The 22,945-nt window shown below is 41.9% G+C and overlaps 1 protein-coding gene and 1 pseudogene across 1 annotated transcript in view; both read left to right on the forward strand.

Annotated features, from left to right (window-relative positions):
• The window catches only part of ESR1 (estrogen receptor 1), a 246,200-nt gene extending 224,288 nt beyond the window's left edge, over window positions 1–21,912 (forward strand). Inside the window, exons 6-9 of the mRNA XM_066615710.1 lie at window positions 3,018–3,156; window positions 8,354–8,487; window positions 15,396–15,579; window positions 16,428–21,912. Coding sequence (XP_066471807.1) covers window positions 3,018–3,156; window positions 8,354–8,487; window positions 15,396–15,579; window positions 16,428–16,650 — 680 coding nt within the window. The 3' untranslated portion in view covers window positions 16,651–21,912. The remainder of the gene's footprint in view (window positions 1–3,017; window positions 3,157–8,353; window positions 8,488–15,395; window positions 15,580–16,427) is intronic.
• Window positions 6,164–6,280, forward strand: LOC136637694 (5S ribosomal RNA; annotated as a pseudogene).
• Window positions 21,913–22,945: the final 1,033 nt, after the last annotated feature.

Raw genomic sequence — 22,945 nt, forward strand, 5'->3', positions numbered from 1 at the left:
TGGGAAAACCTAATTATCATGTGGGCTAAATAAAGATCAAAACAAAAATAAAAATAAAATTAAAGATTGCTCCACTTTCATTTCTTAAGCTTTGGGGAGCCCTGCAGTCTGTCACGCAGGGCTCCCTACATCCCGGGAGGCTGCAGGACGCTCTGGTAAGTACAGCCAAACCCCTGCAGCCAGAGGCCAGGGCCCTCAGGCTGGGGTATCGCAATGCCCCAGTTTGAAAAGCCCTACCCTAGTGAATAGTGAATTCTCAGATAATGAACCATTGATCCTATGGGATCAATTGAGTTTGGTGCAAGGAGTACCTGGGGGGGGAAGGGGTATTATCAAAACAGAGACCCTAGCAGAGACCCTCAGGAAACAAGAAGATTGTAGTGGGTAGTGTCAAAATATCTCTGAATGCTGCAGAGGCCTTCTGGAGGCTGCAGGGACGTTCAGAATGGCACCTGCAACCAGAACAAACCACTTTAAAATGATCGGTGGAAGTCCATGCTGGTCACAGGCACAATTCTGAAGGTCCTTGCAGCCTCCAGAAGTCTGCATAGCAGACAACAGGGTGGAAAAATGAGAGAATGTAGCAATTTTGTCCTTCTCAGATAGCGAACTTGCATATAAAGAGAACTTATTGTAACTGAAATATTCATTTTAAATCATACTTAATCTATTTTCTAACTGTTTTAGTTCATTCATGTCACTACATACAGATATAACCTAATTATCCACTGATTTTTCACCCACGGTTTTATCTCAATGAGAAGAGCCCTTTCAGTTAAAGAAAAAAGCCCCTTTTAAAGTCCCTTTCAAGAACAGCCTCTCTTAACAGGCAGGCAATCAATCATTCTCTCTCCAGACACTTAGAACAGCTTCACTTGGAGGCCAGTGACCCCTCCTTACCCCCTGGAAAGAATGCAAAATGATTATTACCTTGGCTTTGCATTCTCTTTGCACTCTTTCAAGTGGGTGAAGGAGAGGTTGCTTGCCTTCAAGAGAAGCCTTTCTAAGTGCCTGGAGAAAGATTGATTGATTGTCTGCTTGCTTGCTTGCTGCGACTTTTCTGCATTACAATGGTATGGAGGCTATTTTTAAACCTCTGAGCAGAAGTACATTGTTTTTTTAAATGGATTTCATTTAAAGCGATTTTCAGCATCCATGGAAATTCTGGGAACGGAACCCTCACCGATGCTGAGAGTCAACCTGTTTTAAGGCTTTAAAAATTAGTTTTTAAAAATTTACTTAAAATGTCTTCCATTGCTACAGCAATATTCCCTTTTATATACAGTGTTTTTTTCATTTGTTTTTACTCACAAATGTTCACATAGCTATACTGCAGTAAGAAACTCAAATTGTATTTACTGTATCTCAGACTATAAAAGCAGAAAATATACCTATCAAACAATAAGTAACAATAGATTGTTTAACTAGATCACAGTCATGTAATCAATGGTTCAGTTCTAAGCTCTAAGCAGAGGAACACACAGTTCCCAGAACATACAGTTCCCAGCTCCAAGCAGAATGCAGTTTTCAGCACTAAGCAATTACTTGCAGAATTCTCAGCTTGAGTAATCAATTGTACAACTACCAGCTTTGAGTAGTAATTGTAAAATGTCTACATAAAGCTGCAATCCTATGCACACTTCCCTGGGCGAAATCTCCATTGAACGCAACAGGACTTACTTCTGAGTCAACATGCCTAGGATTGCACTGTAAATCAATTAGCACAAATCTGTTTAATCATTAAGAGTACAAAGACATGGATGCAAGTGACAATGTTCCCTTGGTGACTTCAAAGTTAGCTTAATGTCTAATTATCAGATCATTTATAGGATGGAATGATTAAGATATGCACGAAATAAGAGGATATTGTCCATGTCTCCGGATGAGATTATACAGGGTAATTCTAGATAAATGGTTTAACAACTGTAACCAGATGGTTTTACACCATAAAACTTAAATTGTTCTGAAATGTGGTTGTATAAATAAATGAAGAAAAGGGTAGGGGAATTATTTGTCCCCTCAGAATTAAACTATTTAGTTTCCATATACCTCATCAGCTGTAGATGAACTGCCAATTGGATAAAATTTGATTTTGGAAAGTGATATGTGGAAAGTGGGCCCTTCTGTATCCGCAGGGGATCTGTCACAGGGCCCAACCCCATGGATACCAAATTCCGTAGATAATGAAATCATGGGGGTGGCACACCATTAAAACTGGAAATGCCAGTCTTGTCTTGTCTTGTCTTGTCTGGAAGACCTCCTGATGCTTCCCCACTACAACTGGAAGGTATTTCAGGTTGTGTCTAAGAGGTCCTCTTGAGGCCCTCTACTCACAGGCTCAGCATCCACAAATACTCAAATCTGTAGATGCCTATCCAATGAATAAGAAGGTTGCACTGTATACTATCATGTATTATATTGTATTTTTATACTTAAGTGTGTTTGCGCAGGTATACGCACACAAAACAATAAATTAGAAGCAGTGGTTGACAAAGAGTTTGACAACCTGTGATTTTTAACACAGGGTAACTCCAAATAATTTGCCATTAGTTGTCACGTTTTACAGATTTTTATTACACTTGATTAACAATAATAACAAACAAAAAGGGGCCAGAATGCATACTTTAGTTTTTTAAAAGATGATTTGTCATGGTTGCTTTTATATTTCACATCTCTTAATGCTCAGACTGGGTACATGGACTCCTATCATGCCCATTCAATTTCTTTCAATATTCCAGTTGCAAAATAAATCAATTTATCATCTTTTTAGTTGTCACATTTGCATCTCACCCTTCATATGAAATGATCAGGATGGTATACATGACACTTTATCCTTAAAAAAACTCTATAGAGTAGGTTAAGTTGAAGGGTAGTGATTTGCTTCCTGATGAGCTTTGAGGCCAAGTTTGATCATTGCTGATCAGCTGTCCTGCAGTCCGACTCAGTATTCCATCACATCAGCTCATCTTTTTACACTGGAATTTTTGTCCTGCAATTTATTCTTCTTTCTTTCCCAGGGTTTGTGGATTTAGCACTCCATGACCAGGTCCATCTCCTGGAATGTGCCTGGTTAGAGATACTGATGATTGGCTTAATCTGGCGTTCAATGGAGCACCCAGGAAAGCTTTTGTTTGCTCCTAACCTGTTATTGGACAGGTCAGTCTACATGTTGTTTTTTGTTCCTGTCATTAATTGTAACTAATGTTTTGCTATGCGATGCTAAGATTGTCCTGCTGTATACCATCATGCCATTCATAAGATGCTAAATACATAAAGCAGAGAAGAACTAGCTTAGCTAAGCTTGGACCAATCAATTAATAAATCCCTGGGTAGTGATGCAGTGGCATTAGTGCAGATTATGTTGCAACCCATAGGGAATTTTTGGCTGCTGCAAGTCTTCTTGGGGTAAGGGGATATGTGCCCCGTTGTCGTAAGGGAAGCCCCAGCAGCCATAATAGACCCTCAACTTGGACCTGTGCCTGTGATATCACTGGTGCAAGTCTGTGTTGATCTGTGCAGGCAGATCAGGCCTCGGAAGGGGGTTTGGATACAGCATGTGCTGGCAGCATGGATTCTGTCCCCTCCTGGGTCTGATTCACCCATACCCTGCTCATCTCCTCCCCTCCTCTGCACTTGATTTACCTGGTTTAATGAGCATCCCGATACCCACTGGCACACATGGGAAGGCTCTGACCTTTCCACCGGTATGCTGGCTCTCCGCACTGTCCCAATACTTTATGGCACTTTTGCAACAGCACATGTCGACAGAATGCACATTCAGCTGGCAAATCATTTGGTAAGGATTGGGCTGTAACAGTATTTTATCATTGCATTTATATGACAAAAATTAGATCCAAATCAATATCTACCCATAATTGTCTAATTTCATTTCATATATGTGAACTGCATATTTTTTGCTAGAGGCAAAGCAGTCTTAAATCAGATTAGGACAATGGTTCCCAAACTTTTTAGCACCAGGATCCACTTTTTTAAATAACACTCTAGTGCAGGCGTGCTCAAGACGTCAATTGCGATCGACCTGTTGATCACCAAGCAAAATCCGGTCGATCGCGCGCCGAGCCTCCCGTCCGCCATGTTGAAAGCGGCGAGAAAGAGCCCCAGAGCTTCCCGATTGGCCCGGTGCCGCTGAGTGTCCCGGATGCGATGGCGGGCCAATCGGGAAGCTCCGGGGCTCTTTCCCGCCCCTTTCAACATGGTGGGCCAATCGGGAAGCTCCAGGGCTCTTTCCCGCCCCATTCATTGATTTCAATCAATGATAGGAGCGGGAAAGAGCCCCTTCGGGAAGCTCCGCCGAGACCCCCTCCCTGGGGACAAGTAAGGGGAGCCCAGGAGGAAGCACGTTGCGGCTGGGCTGCGCTGCCTCACATCGCCGCCTTCCTCCCGAGGCTGGGATCAGCCCTGCGGCACCCTCGGAGAACTTTTCCTGCTTCCCAGAGGGTGAGCTGAGCAGGCGCCTCGGGGCAGAGGGAGGGTGGGCGGGGAAGAGGGTATGGGGCTGCCCCCGAGTTGCCCCCTGGAGGGCTCCGCAGCTGCTCCCCTGGCCCCACACCTGGTGTCCCCCTACTTCCCATCACCCTTCCCAAGTTGCTCTCCTGGAGGGCTCCCCAACCCCTCCCCTGGCCCCATACCTGGTGTCCCCCCACTTCCCATCACCCCTCCAAGTTGCCCCCCTGGAGGGCTCCCCAGCCGCTCCCCTGGCCCCACACCTGGTGTCCCCCCACTTCCCATCACCCCCCAAGTTGCCCCCCTGGAGGGCTCCCCAACCCCTCCCCATTGCCCCACACATGGAGTCACCCCACTTCTCATCACCCCCCAAGTTGCCCCCCTGGAGCGTAGATCTCTGGGCCTTGCTGGGTTTCAAAGTAGCTCTCCAACCAAAAAAGTGTGAGCACCCCTGCTCTAGTGGGACCCACCTAGGTTTACCAGACTTTAAAAAAGATCTAGAAAGTAATATTTTATTTATAATAATCAGAAGAAAACCCTCAAACACTTATCTCTCTATATTTACACATGCTTCCAAACTGCAGAAGCTGAGCTCTTTGCAGGCTAATTAGCAGTAACAGTATCTGATTTTTGAACAGCCTCAGGGCTTGAGCTGATTAGTTATCTGATTTTTCAATCACCCTTTAGCGACCCACCAAAAATCAGACCCACCATTGGGCTCTCTAATAATGCAAACTCAGCAGCAGATGTGGCGTAAACAGACTTCACATTATTCTGTTGCTCCATGAAACTTTTTGTGAGAAATTCCCTTCCTAGAAATTATCATTAAAAGACTGGCTAATGGTCTATTAATCATATCTGACATCTGAAAGTGCTTTTATATGAATGCTTAAGTGGAAAAAAGCTGCTGGCTTGTCTACTGCTGTTTTATGAAAATTTAACTTCAGCTGGTAGTTATTTGAAGTGTTGAAATATTGGGATTTTCAGCTCCTAAAATGGTATCCTAAGTGGTCTGGTGAAAATGCTTCTCCATATGAGAATAACAACTGACCAATGATTTGGAAGTGCTTTATAAGAAGTTAAAGTGGGAGGAAAAGGTTTCAATCTGTTATAATCTCTCTGAGAGTGAGGTGGGAAATCTTTTTAAATAAATAAATAAAGTCCTCTAAACATCAACAACAACAAAAACCATTACTGGTTCAGATCCTTGTTTTCATCTTTCACGTGCAAACGGAAAATAGTACCAAACTAAGAGCGAAGTTTAGTTGTACTAAAATCAACAGAAACCTTCTACTAGTATTTGTTTCAGTATGTACCACATATTTTCATTCAGGGTATCTAAAGTAAGGAACAAGGAATAGAATTTCCCATAACATTAGAAAACAAAACACAAGAAAACAAAACACAACATATTGTTCTTGCAATCATTCCCCTCTTATGGCCAGGAACCAAAGATGCCTGCAACTTGTCCTCCTAACAGGGTCCTGGCCATATGTTTCTCCAACAGCAGCCTTACATACTGCATGGTGAAACAATTTTTATTTCAGCAGACCTACAAGCTGTTCAGAGGCTGCTTTTCTTTTCTGTTTTTTATCTGCATCTTCTTTATCTGCATCTTTATCAGTCTCATCAGGAACATCAGGTTCATTGAGTTATTAAAATAGAAATGGATACAAATGCTGCATAATGCTCAGGATGTAAATACAACTGTTACCCTGCACATGCCCAATCTCGTCTGATCTCGGAAGCTAAGCAGGGTCAGGCCTGGTTAGTACTTGGATGGGAGACCGCCTGGGAATACTGGGTGCTGTAGGCTTATACCATAGTCTTTCGAGACTGAAGGTTGCCAACCACTTAAAAAAAATATCCACTAAAACTGAGTGTCAGGAGAGTTAGAACAGACAAAAGAAAATATTTCTTTACCCATTGTGTAATTAATCTATTGAACTCCTTGCCACAGGATGTGGTGATGGCGCCTGGCCTAGAGGCCTTTAAAGGGGATTTGACAGATTTCTGGAGGAAAAGTCCATCACACATTATAAGCCATGGTGGGCATGGGCAAACTGCAAGCATGTGCTTACAATAATCAACAATGCAGTCATCCCCTGGTATCTGTGGGGGTTCTGTTCTGGAACCCCCTATGGATAACTGAAACTGTGGATACCAGGGATGCCCCCGCCCTCCAGAGGAATGGGAGTTGTGCTCCCCTTGCCTCCCATCCCTGGCCTCTGTGGGGCTCAGAATGGCCGTTTAGTCCAAAAAAGGCACTGCCCGTTGTTTTTTCTTCATAAAATGAATGAATCTAATTGATGGAACAGACTTAGGCCCAAATCCTAACCAACTTTCCAGCACTGACCTAGCTATGCCAAAGGGGTGTGTGCTGCATCATGCAGTTGGGTGGCGGTCATGGAGGCCTCCTTAAGGTAAGGGAATGCTTGCTCCCTTACCTTGGAGCTGCATTGCCCTTACCTCGCTGCTGGAAAGATGGTTAGAATTGTTCCAATATCATTGAGGCTGATGTGGAGGAGTAAGACAGAAAAAGAAAGTACTTTGAATCTGTGGCCAAAACCCTATCATCTTGACTGAAGCAATTTCAAATCCAGCCAAGCTGCAACACATGTTAGTGTGTTTGAGTAGTTTAAGGGCCATTCTATATGTTACCTTTGCTATGGGGGAGATCCTTTTCTGTGGAAATTTCCCATTCTCCCACCTTGTGCCTTCTAGCATGAATGTTATGGAGATGTGCTACACAACATGACACATCCCTAGCTTCACAGTAAAGATGACTTGAAAAGAAAGCATTATAGTGGAGGAGGGGAAAGCCACCATTGGATTCTACTTGAATAAGACTACATGTAGTTCAGGCCCAGGGCTCTTTCACAGAACCTATCAGGGAAGGGCTTCCCCAGCCCTACTAATGCCTTTAAAAGGCATAAAAGGCAATTAAAAAAAACAAACTGGAAGTGACTTTCTTTTTGCCTGAACGGCCATTCTGAGCCCCACAGAAGCTGCAGGCAAATGCATGCAGCCTCTGCAGGGCTCAGAAAGGCCTCCAGAGGGTGTGGGGGATGCAGGGTCCCCCCGCATCCACGGATACTTGAATCCATGGTTACAGAATCTACGGATATGGGGGTCCCCTGTATAACAAAATTTAAGATACATTAAAACACAGATAATAACATAATAAAAATCTATGAAACAATTCCTAAAAGGCCTATCTAAAAATGCCCTTTGAAACAAATCTATTGTATTCTCAGTTTAAAGCAGGCAATGATATGTGCCAACACCTTTCCATAGTCTGGGCAACCCAGTAGTAAAGAGTCCCTTTCTTGAGCCTATCACCTGAGCATCTGTTAGTTGTGGGACTACAAAGAAGACATCAGAGGATGAGCAAAGTTGCCAAGCAGGTTCATATGGGAGGAGTAAATAGGTTTGCAGCTATGTGCAGCTGCACTTGCTCACAGTCATTCTTTGTTGCGTATCTCTCTGCTGTGAATTGAATTGCACACTCCCAGTTATATGTTGTATGTTAGATGTTGACACACTCTGCTTAACACACTAGGCACCTTAAAGGAGGAATTGATTAATGGTTCAGACATCTGTCAGAATTATAGTCAGGCATCTCCCCTAAGTTTAACTTCCAACTTATCCAAGGGTCATAGAAAATTCCATGATTTTTTTGGCTCAAAACCTGCCTTTATCTGTGAGATTGACTGATATGCGAATATCTATGGAAATTAGTGGATGCCTTCACCATTTAGAGATTGTTCCAAGATGCACCTTCCTTTTTCCTAGCTTTTCCTCGCTATCAGGATCTCCAGCTTTCTTTTATCCTTTGCTATTCCTTAAGCAACAGCAAAAGCTGAAAAAAACTTATTTGTTCTTGCAGGAGTCAAGGGATGTGCGTTGAGGGTTTTGTGGAGATATTTGACATGCTGCTGGCCACTTCTTCTCGCTTTCGAATGATGAATATCCAGGGGGAAGAATTTGTTTGCCTTAAATCCATCATCCTACTCAATTCTGGTAAGTGAAATATGCTGAGAAGCTCCAGTTTCCAATATGTTATTGCTACTGCTTGTGTTTTGAGAATACACACATTTTCTAGGGACCCACATAGTTACAAGTCAAAAATGTGTATGTGTTTCTGTGTTAAACTGCCCCTCCACCTCCTCAAACCAAAGCCACCCAAATCCATTCTGAAATCTAAGGGCCTACAGGAGGCTGTAAATCAACTACAGGGTAGCTGGAGATCATTCACCGCCTTGGGGTGAAAAGATTATCACAGACAGAGATCCTTTGTCTGGGAGCTCATAAAAACCTGAAGGTAGATTTTAGTAGAAATGTGCACATGCCACTTCATTGCTGGTGAAATCGGTGTACCACTGCTTTATACACTACCCCAAATGCATGAAAAGATGACACATGAATGCCTTTTCAATGCTTTCAGATCACTTAGACCTGCTTAGTTTCAACAAGGAGTCTGTATGACATGCTCTAGGACTATGCCCTTACCTGCCTTGAATGTAATCTCTCTGTAAATACAGTTTTGGCATTTCCCTCTTGCTCCACAACATTATATTGCTGACTTATGTTTGATTTATAATCCACTGTATCCCACAAGTCCTTCACTAGGAAAAAAGATTGTCATGACGTCCTCCATTTTATAATTGTAAATTTGACTATTTTTTGTGCATGGCATGTTACACTGTTTTGTTGAATTTCATTAACATCATCAGCCTATTCTTTGTGAATTAAATCAAGAGTAGACTGCTGTAGTCAAAGCAACAGACAGCACAAATTATTGTGTAATCAGCAATCTGCACAGAATATGCAAGAGGCCCTTCTTAGTATAAAGAAGTCACTATTAATATAAATAAGATGTGATGGCAAATCTAGCTTTAACTCAGGGCCACACAGAACAATGTTATTTGTGAACTTTATTTTGAAAAGCATTGCTAAACAGAGTTGATGAATCTACGATGATTCTAACTTGATGAATCTAACGGAACACAGCAATGAGGTTGATATAAAGAAGATGGAGGAGTAAGACATGAAAAGAGAGTACTTTGAATCCATTGCCAAAGTCCTATCACCTTGACTGAAGTAATTTCAAATCCGGCAAAGTTGGAACACATGCTAGTGTGTTTGAGTAGCTTAAAGTCCATTTTACATGTTATCTTTTCTATTGGAAAGATCCTTTTCTGTGGAAATTTCCCATTCTCCCACCTTGTGCCCTCTTGCACAAATGTTATAGAGATGTGCTACACAGCAAGAGACATCCCTAGAATCCAATCCATCATCACACAATGAAGATGACTTTAAAAGAAAGCATTATAGTGGAGAAGGGAAAAGTCACCATTGGACTCTACTTGGAGAAGATTATGTGTATTTCAGGCTCCTCTCTCACCAAACCTGTCACGATAGGAGCAAAGGCACTTAGCCGAACACCGTTTTCCTGCAGATATAGATTTCCAAGACTCAACAGAATACTTTCTCATGTTCCTTTGCAAGTGTGCACTGAATACTTGGAAGGGGAACCATATTGGCTGGCCCTGTGCCAGATATGCTGGGCCAAAGATGAGAATGAGATTTCTACATGCCTGCAACTAAACTTACATTAGACCTCACACATTATTAGGATTGCCATTTATGTGGAAGTGCTGAAACCTCCTTTCCTGTTCAAAGCCTCTCCTTAAACTTTTTACATTGTCCTTAAAGTAGAAAGCATGCAATTAGTAAACTGACATCACTGACGAGGATATAATTCAGTATATCTTGTAAGCAACACCAGCATCTTCTATTTTTTGCTAGGTCTCTCCCTTCATTTTTTAAATTTAATTTCACCTTATTGTTTCTGACACAGATATTCATACTTGTGTCAGAAAAGAATATAACATACTGTCTAATTTGAAAATGGTATTTCATCTCCCCTTTATTGTTTGTGTTTTCATTGGAAACTACAGAACATTGACACCAGTTGTGAAATTTTAGCTAAATATTGAACAGCTGCTCATCTCTTGCTGCAAAGACAGAACCAGCATTCCATCAGCTCAGACACACAAAAAACCTAACTCTTTTGTACTGCAGAAAATGAAATCAAACCTTTTAATTACAAAAAGCATCTCCATCCCAAACACACACAGTAATACAACAGCAATACTGCTTTGAGCACTATAGTTTTGCACTCTATTCAGGGGCCTGAACCCAGAGAGAGATTGTCTCAGTTTAGGTTTTGTAGAAGTCTTTGGGAATTGTTAATTGCAGTTAACTTATCCCATTCACTTTTATGAAACTTAGTACAGTTACCATTCTTTGGACTGAAACATTTGAGAACAGCCACCAGGCATAACAAGTTACACTGAAGATCCTGAATTTAACCTTATTTCCTCCAATTTCCTTCAGTTGGGGAAAAAGATGACTAAAACCTGCACTTAGGCATAATTCATGTTGTGAATTTAGCAAAATTCAAATCTCAAAATTCGACCAAATTTCAAATCTCATATTTTGTGAGGAAGTGCAACTGACTTTTATAGGAATTATCTGGCCTTTACAGGGTTGTGACTTGCAGTTCAAGCCCCATAGCTGCAAACTCTGAAACACACTTCTGGAATGCAGACAGTTTGATAAGGATGAGATCATGTGGCAATGTCTTATATCCAGTGGTATTAGCAAAGTTTACGCTCATCCCATGGGGGTTGGGAGAGAACAAGCTAAAAGGCTTATTCCAAAACTTGGCACTGTGGTGATAAGGCTGCTCAGGTTACCTGAAATATTGCATTCTCCCACATCAGTCTGCTGTTGAGTTTTTCATCAGGGACCTTACTGTCTGGTCCGCCAGTAACAGAAGTCTGGTTAGCAGGCACAAGACACTGGGCTTTTTCTAGTGATGGCCCTATTGCTGTGAAACTAGTTTCCCAGAGAGACCTGTATGGCTCCCACACGTCTGGTTTTCAGGAAAAAGCTGAAAATGTTTATTTGGCAAGGACTTCCTGACATTTTGGAATTGTTTATAGTTTTAATGTTTTGACTTTATAGATTTTGCATTTATTATGTGGTTTTTTTAAATAAATCACTTATATCTTGGGGAAATGATCTAAAATCAAGTAAATAAGAGCCCAATCCTGAGCTCTCTAGTGCTGGTAGTACAAGCGTACCACTGGTGCTAGGTGTTGCACATGTGCTGTAAAGTACATTTACAGCTCCTTGGTCTCAGTGCTGGGAGGAGGACGATGTGCAGCTTCCGGGGTGGTGGTGGTAAGTAATACTGCTGGGTGGCAGTGTGGCTATTGGGGGCAGGGGTAGAGCAGGTTGGCAGCTGGGCAGGGCTGACCTGGGAAGGGGGCTGGACTGGCAGAGGCCTCCTCCACTGGATCCTATCCCCTGCATCAGGCTGCAAAGCCCGACACAGGGCTTCACAAGTCTGCACCAGCAAAATAGCTGGCACAGACAAGTAGTCCCATTGTGGGATCTTGGGTTTTCCTTGGGGGAAGGGGACAAAAATCCAGTGATCTCCCTGCTCCCAGTGGATGCAGCGGTAGCCATTTTGGCAGTGCTACACCCGGGGGTGCTGGGGCAGATAGGATTGGGCTGCCATTTTGACCTAGCACAAATTTCATGTGTGTGTTCTTTCACCCTTGAGTGCCCTCTTAGTACTATGATTTCTAAGAAATACTCTGCCACCTATTTCTTTTACTATATTAAGATTAATTAATTTATTCAGAGTAGGTCAAGTTTCTACTGTTAATTGCACAACTCATTTGGAGCCAATTTTCTTTAATCAAAAGTCTCTGGCTCTACGTACACTATAAGCATGCCATAGATACTCGCCTATAGGGCGATAAATTTGTTCCAACAGATAGCTCATGAATCAACCCTTCGCCTTATCTGTGGGGCCACTTGGGGTCAGGGCTTTTTCAGGCACACTGCGGAGCAGCTGTGGTGCTGCTGGGGAGGGTGACCCCCACCGTGCGCTTAGGAAGCACGCGACTCCACACCTCAAGCGGGGAGCCTGACGGAGCTGCTCGGCTTGCCTGCTGCTCCCTCCTCCTCGCTGCTCCTGGGCGTTGCAGTCCTGCCTGCTCAGGCTCCCCAAGCCTGGTCTCCTTGGCTCTGACTTCCTCCTCCTCCGCCACTGCTAGTCTTTGCAAGGACAGGAAAGGGGAGCAGGAGCCTAGAACGTGTCCCATGCGTGTTGTCAATGGGGCTTACTCCCAGGAAAGTGCATAGGATGGCAGCCTGAGCCCAAGCCTGTGCATGCCTATTCAGAAGTAAATTCCATTAGTGTCAATGGGGCTTACTCCCAGGAAAGTGTTCATAGGATGGCAGCCTATGAGCCCAAGCCTGTGCATGCCTACTCAGAATTAAGTTCCATTATTTTCAATGGGGCTTACTCCCAGGAAAAGATTGTAGCTTGAAGATGGGGAGAGAGACGGGAGGGCTGCTTCTTCATGCAGAGTCTACAGCTCTGCATCTGCTTCTTCTGAGCGAGAGGAGCCCCCCACACAGCTTTCCACCCTCCCGCCCCCACTCCTGCACTGCCTGCTTCTCTCTGCCCTTCAGCCCCAGCCCCTCTCTTCCCTCCACCAGCCTTCACTCTGTTGAACTGTTTTCTCCCCCTTCTCCTCTCCGCTGTGCCCCGCCTTCTCTTCTCCCTTCCCCACTGTCCCTCTTTCTCTGCCCCCCCCATTTACAAGCCATGCGATCAGGAAAACTGACCAGGAAACTGATTAGAGCAGCAGACAGCAGTTTTCATTCGCACATCCCCCTAAGACAGAGAGCAGAGCTGAACCGGCTCCCCAAATCACCCCACTTCTTTAAGAGTGAAACCTCCCTGACAGCCTTGATCCTGCTGTAAATCAAGAGGAGGAACCAACCCTCAGACCAGGTGAGGGTGGGCTTGTTCCAGCTGCAGGATGCACCTTCCCTGAAAGTGGAAACACTCCCATCAAATGTCTCACAAGCTACGATTCAGAGCAGCACAATTACAATTACAATACAATTACTATTACAATAACACTCAGGGAAAGCAATGGGTCTGCTTCTGAGTAAATAGGGTTTCAGCTATGTGCAGCTGCACTTGGTTACAGCCATTTGCTTTTGCTTGTCTCTGCTGTGAACTGAATTGCACACTCCCAGTTGTGTTCTAAATTGTATGTTATATGTAGAGCTTCTGGCTTAACACACCAGACACCTTAAAGGTGGACTTGATTCATGGATCTCCTGCAGTGGTTCCCAACCTTTTTCACTTGCATATCCCTTGGCAGCCCATTTCCACAAATTGTACCCTTCACATTAGCAAAATGTTTGCAATAATACAAGCCCTCATCTCCTCTCTATGAAAGCCCAGACTTCATGTATTTATCACAGTGTTTTCTCTTTTTATCTGTTTGAAGAGCAGAAGACTCTGCCTTTGCACTGTTTTGCACCAGAAGTGTCCTGAGAAATTCTGAGTGATAGATCACTTTTTTTATGTTTTAGTTTTTTTCCTGTGCTGGTTTTCAATCACTGGTTCATACATCAATTGATCACCAAAGATTAGCTATTGGTGGGGCTTTCACAGTCAACTAGCTACCTCCCTTCCTGCCTTTTTGCCCCTGAAAGGCTTTCTGGAGCACTGCCATTATTCTGTTCTCTTTCAAGTACCCCTAAAGGTCCTGTTGAATGCCCCTGGGGGTACATGAACCCCAGGTTGGGAACCACTGTTCTATTAGTATGTTGTTTACAGTGCAGTTACTCTCTGATAATGTTTACAAAAAGATGGTGAAGACCAGAATTTAAAAGTTTATGAATAAAAATGAATCTTATGATCTTTTACTATATTTTTAATAAATTAGAGACTGTCAGTTCTTAGGTAACAATTACTGGGAGGTTATTTTTCAGGATCTGGCCTAGGGTAAAATCAGACAAAACTATTAATCAGACACCCCCCTAAGTTTATGACCCCAACTTATCCGAGGGTCATAGAAAATTCTATGATTCTTGCCTCAAAAACTGCCCTCGACTTATCTGTGAGATCAACTTATAGGCGAGTGTCTGCGGTGTGTTGATTTTTATCAGTGGCATTCCTGGAGTGGGAGGCATATGCCCCAGGGTGCCATGTCTCCAGGCACTGCACCACCTTCCTCTCCCCCTTGCTGCTGTCCCCCACGCCCATATGGCTTCCCTGGCCCTTTGAAAGCCTTCTGAGGCCTCTGGAGGACTTTCAAGCCCTACTTTCAATTTTTGGCCAAACTCGCCAGTGCTTTTTATACATTTAAAGTCCTACAGATTCCTCCAAAAGAATGTTGGGAATTGTAGTTTGTAAGCTGCTGAGAATGATGCATTACACATGAAGCTGCCTTCTACTGAATCAGACTATTGATCCATCTAAGTTCAATATTTTTGACACTGACTGGTACAGCTTTCTAGAATTTCAGACAGGTGTGTTTTGCAGACTTAACTGGAGATGCCAGGGACCAAAGCATGTGCTCTGTTCTTAACGATGGCTCCTCTGTTATAGATATACTTTCTTCTGTTAATTATAGAACTAGTTTCCAGAGAAAAATAGAATTACTGTTAAGCAATTGAAAGCCACTATCCTATATACAATTTGTGATCATAGCAGGGACCAAGGCAAGGCTGGAGAAAGGAAGAATGGAACTTAACAGTGCTAATGCAGCCACAGTGCAGCTCCAAGGGAAGAGAACAAATGTTCTCTTACATTGAGGAGGCCTCAATGACAGCCTCCCCACAGCAGAATGCAGCATGTGCCCCACTGACACGGCTGAATCCATGGAAAGCTGGTTAGTATTGGGCTGATTTCTATATAAACATGCCTGTGATTGTGTTGTAATGTAGCTGTGCCCTCAAAGAACACTCCCTGATTGAAAACTTCTGCCTAAATATATGAGAAGTTTGATGCCTCTGTGCTAATATTTTCCCTTCCCTTATAGGTATCTATACATTTCTTTCTAGCACCCTAAGATCGCTGGAGGAAAAAGAGCACATTCATCGTGTTCTAGATAAAATCACAGACACTTTGACACATTTGATGGCCAAATCAGGCCTCTCTCTGCAGCAGCAGCATAGACGATTGGCCCAGCTCCTCCTTATGCTTTCCCATATCAGACACATGAGGTGAGTGTACACAGTTGGCCTTTTGGCACTGCTCAAATTGATTTTGTACACCAATGTTTCTTAAACCCAGTGGGTGGTCACAAGCCAATTTCAGGTGAGTCCACATTCATTTCAATATTTTATTTTTAATGTATTAGACATGATGCTACCATGGTATGTGACTACATTTGGGGAAACGTTACAGGCCTGTACTTTTAACAAGCTACTCTGTATATGCTTTTAACAATGATAGTCAATGGGACTTTCTCCTGGGTATGTGTGGGTAGGCTTGCAATCTAGGATTGTTAAAAATCTTTCTGCTTGGTGATGTCACTTCTCGTCATGACATCACTTCCGGTGGGTCCTGACGAATTCTCATTCTAAAAAGTGGGTCCTGGTGCTAAATATGTGAGAACCACTGTTATTCTACATTATGCAAAGGAGTTTTGCATAATGAATGCCCTCAAAGGGGTAAATATTGATAATCCCTGAAAAAGGTTGGTACTTTTAGATGAGTTATCAGCATTTGCCAGTTCAGGTATCAGTGTTAGCATTCACTGGGGTATGTTTGAAAGGTGGGGAGACAGATTTTTCTTTTGAGGCATTCATGAAATTAATCTGGGATCAAAAAATTGTAACATTTAGAAATGCCCTAAATATTGTGCAGTATTATGCAGAAAAAGATAAAGGTGTTTTGCTACCCAAGGCAGAAAATCCAAAAGACACCCCCCCAATATAAAATATAAAAATTGTGTGATGCCTGCACATCTGGCCAAAGGTAGACTGTCTCACCACCTCTAGTGACTAAGACAGCCCTGGAAGTATACTTTCTTGGTGTAATAGTATCTTATTTTTATGCTAATTTGCAGCAATAAAGGAATGGAGCATCTCTACAACATGAAATGCAAGAATGTGGTCCCTCTTTATGATTTACTGTTGGAAATGCTAGACGCCCACCGGCTGCATGAGAGGCGCACACCCACAAGTGAACAGGCCATGAACCAGCTGACGAGTGCATCCACTTCAGTGCATTCCTTACCGCCTTGCTACGTGAACAAAAGGGAAGAGGAGAATGAGCAAGAAGCAGTGTGAGAGTTCACATTTCAAATAGCCTACAGGTTTTTGAGAATCCCATCAGAAAACTACCTATTTCAGGCTTAGCTGAACTGGTACCATGTGGAAGCACTCCAATTCTCACCAATCACCAGTGATTCCCAAAACACTGCTTGCTGATTTCCTTAAATGGAAGAATATTTATCATTTTGGACACAATATGGGATTCAATAGCAATCCTCTCCTTTTGTGCTAAATATAACACAATCGTGAGGATTCCTGTAGTCTTTTTGCTGGTATCATATCAAGAATGTAGATGGTGATTACTCTTTTCTTTGAAATCATTTGGACAAAGATCTCAGCTGAGTTTGAGTAGGTGATGTTTACATATAATGTTTATTGGATCTTTCATGAATAGTTCAGTTCAGTAGACCTTTATTGGCATAAAACTTTCATGAATAAAGAATTCTCCCTCTCCTCCTGTGCATGTGGCATGCACACACACAAGCAGTGATGGTGAAGAGCTCAGATTTTGTTAGACTCCAGTCTCAGTTGCATTCAAAAGAGAGTAGCACAAACAACAAGGTTTTAAAATTTGGCGCTTTTCTTTCCATTTTAGGAATTCAGTTAATATACAACCATGCATTTATTCTCTCAGATAAACTCTTTAGAGCAGGGGTAGGCAAGCCTTCAACTTCAGGGATTCTGGACCTATAGAAGAGGAATTTCAGTAGGTGCAGCTTGTAGTCTCACAGATGACAAGCTGCACCTGATGAAATTGTCTCCTACACAATTGTTAAAGGTCCATGATCCTTAAAGTTGAAAGTTTGCCCACCCCTGCTTTAGAGCAGTGGTTTTCAAACTTTTTAGCACGGGGATCCACTTTTTAGAATGTGTTGGGACCCACCAGAAGTGATGTCATTAACCTGTAAGTGATGTCATGGCCTGAAGTGACATCATTAAGCAGAAAATTTTTAACACCTCCCATATGACAAAATCAAATCAATTAAGTAAATTAGAAGTTTACAATAAGTTTAAAAATGTATTTAAAATAAAAAAGAACCCTCCTAATACTCCCAACAGATGCTGATCTGTTTTTTAAAAATTCCCCAAACATCCCAAAGGCTTTAATCTTATCCACACTTACCCAGGAGTAAGCCCCATTAACTATCATTGTTCAAAGCACATACATAGTAGCCTGTTAAAGCACGGATCTGTAACATTTACCGAAATGCAGTCACATACCACAGTAGCATCAAGTCTAATATATTAAAAAGAAACTACTACTTGCAGAAAGGAGGAGTGAAGAGAGAAAAGGGCGATTTGCATTGCACTGCAGCAGAGGTCACATTCTGCCATTTGCCCACACACACATAGTGACCGTAACCAAAGTGGTGAGCACACATTTGGGGCAGAACAGAGGCTATTCTGCAGGTGATCACTAGCTGCTTTTGTCATATATTCTGCGCTCTCACCACTCAATCTAAAGAAAGCAGTACAGCACTAATGTTGTGGATAGTTTTCATCTCATCCTAGTTTTATATCAATGCCTCTATCTCAAGCTTCATTTCCAATGGCCTTGTTTTTTTATTAATGTAACTAAGCGTTTCTCTTCTGTGCATTCAAAATGTAAAAATCAAACCAAACAAAAAAATGGTTCTGCTTTGAAATGTCCCAAAACTTATTGGGAGCTACTAAGTGCCTTGTCAAAAGTTAACACAATTTTATTTTCAAGTGATCATGCTGTAGCTTTTTTTTTATATGGTATCTATACACTTGCTTATTGTACTGTATTATGTATAAGCAGGAGATCTAAACATGCACAGGGCCACAATTCAGATAAACATATTTTATCTATTTGTACCCCAGTGGTTATGACACTAACATAATGTCTCCTTTTTTAAATGGAATATTTTTAGATACTTTCCCAACTAACTGGTTCCTTGTAGATAAAGAGCTCTCGTGTTTATATAGACTTTGGGCTTCTCCTTTCACTTCAGTGAAAATGGCACCTCCACTAACAAATCCAAAGGGATGAACAATTTGAGATTTTCACTCTGTTCGAGGGAACAGAGGAAGAATGTACTGGCAGAGAGTACTGTGCATATATTGGCACATGCCAGAGCTCTGAATTGGGAGCAGTGTCTACAACAGAAATAAACTATCACTGTTTTAAGTAGATACCTGCTTCCTTAGTTCTCCTGAACAAGTTACATGGGCAAATTATTAAATGTATCTATACGAGCATTTCTCAAAGGGTGTTCCTAGGAGTCCTGGGGGTCGCTAAGGTGGTCCACAAGCACCCCCGAAGTGGCCATCACCTGTTTGGCTATGTGCCATTCTATGCAAGGGCTGGTGCTCTGGTCTCCCTGAGATGCTGCACATGTGCCAGTGGGGCTCCTCAAGACTCTGTTTAGGAGTGTAAAGTGCACCAGAGACAAAAAAAGTTTGAGAACTGCTGATCTAGACTAGCAGTGCAATTCTGTGTGTGTTTACTGGAAGCAAATCTCATTGCGGGGTATACTCCCATGAAAGCATGCAAAGTAAGGTGGGCTGATTTTGGTAACTACAAGACACTGATTCTGATAAAGACACAGTAAAGTAAGTAGTCAGAAGCAAGAAATGGGGGAAACAATGAACAGCTTGCAACAGGAATTTTTGGTTCTCCGTCTTTAGCTTTACTTATTATATTTGCGGCAAGCCGAATGTGTTGCTTTCTTTTAAATGTGTTAAACAAAGGAAAACTCTAGATGTCGTTAGTGTTTAATTTGCTGAAAGCATCGTTTTATCATTGAAATTGCACCTTAGACAATGTAATGTGTGTGTTTGTAAGTATATAAATGCATACATACATGCAGAGCTCACCTATCAGACAACTGAATGTAGCTGTTCTATTAACCCAGTCAACAGACTAAATATAAAATCACCACATGTTTGTATACTTTTCAGCTTTCTTCTCGTATGCAATCATTTGTGCCTAAGGCTTAGCGATTGTTAGGAATCACTATTTCATACCAATTTTTTATATTACAGTAGTTAAGCTAGAGCTATTTCAGACAACCTAGTGCTAAATACAACAAGGAAATTATATTTTAATGAAGGAAGGACATTCAAGGCAGCTAATTATTTTTTTTACCAAAATACTATTATTGATGTCCACGAATGGTACCGACAAGGATTAGGTTTTTTGTTTAAAGTGTTTATACTTAAAATTTAAAAACTACAAAAATACCCTAGAGATATAGGAAGTACTGCTACATGCCAAAATCTGTTTAACTTGCCTTATCTAATATCCGTTAAGTGGCTCAGTGGAGAAAATACGGAGAGATTTAGTGGTGGAATGTTTCTGACTCTTTTTACTAAGACAATAAAAGCCATTCTTCTACTTAGTGAAGTTTAGACCCTCACTCAGGCAACCTTCCTGTTGCAAAAACAATATCTGTCACCCAGGTGTCTTTTACCCATGTGGAGCAGAGAAATTCATTTCTCTCTGCTTGACCAGTCCCCAACATATCCCACTATATTCAGAAAATGAGCTGATCCACTGTTCTGCCTTCTGCATGAGGAAACCACCATGAGACAGTAAGGCACACAAAGAATTAAGATATCTGCGTAGACTGGCAGAGCAGAATTGGCATCAGTCAATCTGCTCTTCCAGACTGGCTAGCTACAGGGCTGAATTTGTCTCTGCATCTTATTGAATGTAAAATCACAGATTATCTCCTGTGGCAACAACTGCGTATAGCACTTTCTGAAAAGAGACAGAGCAACAATCAGACATGCAGCTTCCTGCTGCTTCTGTCTATAATGGCTTTTGCCACTGCACAATTGATTAATGAATTAGGATCTTAATTTACTCTTTAAAATGTTTGAGACAAAAATCGCTCCAGCAATGTGTGAAGGCAATTCACTTTACAGTCATTTTCCTTTCAACCCAAAACTAATATTCTGTGCCAAGAAACAATGTAAATTGTCGAGTTTTCCTTAACAATTTATATTAACATTGCCATTGAAAAAAATTCCTTTTTCTCCATAATGATGAGCCACAATGCACCTTTATGTACAATCTGTTTTATACTACAGGTAGTGGCTCTTAATGGGGGGGATTACACATGCCCACCCATATCAAAGGATGTATTCAGCCAGTGCAACAGGGCCTATATAAGCATCACCATATGCATCTCATTCATATTGGTGGCTTGCATAGAAGCCTGCTTCCTCATACAGCTCTCTATCTCTTGTTGAATCAGGGTGCTAGTGTTTGCCAGACATTTTGGTGTGAACCTGAGCCTTCACTTTATACACGTGTACTTAATGTTCTTGCTTTTAATGCTAAGCTAGAAGCAAACTTTCAAGCAAGCAAACTTTTGAAGATGCAAACACTCAAGATATTTTTTCTGCAGACTAAGTCAAATCAATTAATTGCTCTGCCTTAAAAGCCAGCGACTCTGAAAGCTCTTTTCAAAGCTTATAACGTAATGTACTGTGGCTTTGTGAAGTGAGTTTTCAGATCCCAAGTGAGTGCTAAGTCAAGACTTGATCTTTTTAATGCAGTGTTTTTAAGCTATCCGTCATAATGTATACAACATTGTTGAGGTGTATTGTGACAAAATTTGTGACAAAATACTAAAAATTATTTTTACATGAAAAGCCTTCTCTTTACAGGTGCACTCTCTTGTATGTTTTAATTCAAATGTGAATGTATTTCTGTATTGAATGTTATTCTATATGTGATCATTGCCTTTTGAAGGGAACTTCAATTTTGCACTGTCCTAAAGACATTTTTGTAAAAAATCTTAACTTTTTTTTGCACTCAAATGTGTCTAAACTATATGCTGCCGTGCTGCAAGCCTGTCGTTAGTAAGAATGCTGTCCTGCTGTGCACCTTCCCCCCCTCCCAAAAAAATTATGTACGTCACTAACAATCTTGAAATGCCCGTCTAAGAATAGTAAAAGGATGGTAGTCAAAGAATAATCAACAAGCCACTTTATGCCACCTTATTGTACATTTAAAAAGAAGCTTTATGTGCACTACATAATCTTTTCATTGTAAAGCTTTTCCTTTACTATGAGGCTCATGTGCGCCATAATGTATTTGTTGAATTATTCTTCTCTTCTATGGATACATATAATAGTATAATTGATGTCTCATTTTGTTAGGATATTGCTTTGTTAAATGAAAAAGGGTAAAATCCTTTTTTGCACCTTTGAAAGAATGTTACAGACAGCTTCAGAAAAAAATAATCGGCAGGATACCTTATCCATGCAAGATTTTCTTAGCTTTGATGTCAAAATAAAACAATGAACCACAGCACGTTCTATTTGGTATTTGTTGAGGCAATTGTAGAACATGTTACCTTGGGCATCATTCTTATTGATGGTCAGTTACATTTTCAGTTCTCATCTAGTTAAGTGTGAGGACAGTCAATGTTAAAGTGAAAATAAAATCTAGGGCTTATTTTTCACTGTTTTTAGACTGCTGTTAAATTGCATTGTAGGGGAGATCTTCATTGTTTCAGAGCAAACTATCACAGTGTGAACTAGGATCCTCTTGACCAGGCTTGCCAGACCCTGGCCCGCAGGCCAGATCGGGCATTCGCCAAAATCCCTCCCCGCTGTGAGCAGCACTTACTGTTCTGCTGCTTTGTTTGAGCAGCACTTTGTCTATAGTCCCCGCCCCAACAGGCTTTGCACCAGAATGCCCAGGCCTTAGACACGACTGCCTGGAGCGTCCCTATGCCCACATGGGTGAGGAATGAAGCAACAGAGCAGAGGAACAGTAAGTGCTGCTTGAGACGGGGAGGGAGTTTTCATTGCACAGCGGTCTCCAGTTAGGAGACCTCTGCTCTTGAGTAATAGGTGCAGGTGCATAGTTATGTGAGCTACTAATTGTTGGTATTGGAAGTGGTGCTCCGTAAGGGCTAAATCACACAAGCGCTAGATTACTCAATATCACTGAAGAATACTGTGCGATGTGGAGTGGTATGAAAGCTCTGTGGGGTCTGTGGGGTTAGGGTCCTGGTGGCTCAATCACACATGCAGCACATTCAAGCACGCATATGACCACGTAAATTATTTCTAAGTAGAATCAGGCAAATGACAGGATCCTGAGCAAAGCTGGACCACTTAGTGACAATCTAGATGGTCACAAATGCCTGCCCATAGCATAAAACAGTTTACAGGTCCAACCTTGTAATACACTGATTTTTTAATACATGGATTTGGCTGAACACGAATGGCCACTGCAAATGAGAAGGAATGTGCTGATCCTTGGAGAAGAGGAAAAATGCATCCCTTTAAAATCACAGTTAGTTAATAAAAATGCTTTTTACTG

The sequence above is a fragment of the Tiliqua scincoides genome, chromosome 1, assembly GCF_035046505.1.
Source record: "Tiliqua scincoides isolate rTilSci1 chromosome 1, rTilSci1.hap2, whole genome shotgun sequence".
Taxonomy (NCBI): Eukaryota; Metazoa; Chordata; class Lepidosauria; order Squamata; family Scincidae; genus Tiliqua; species Tiliqua scincoides.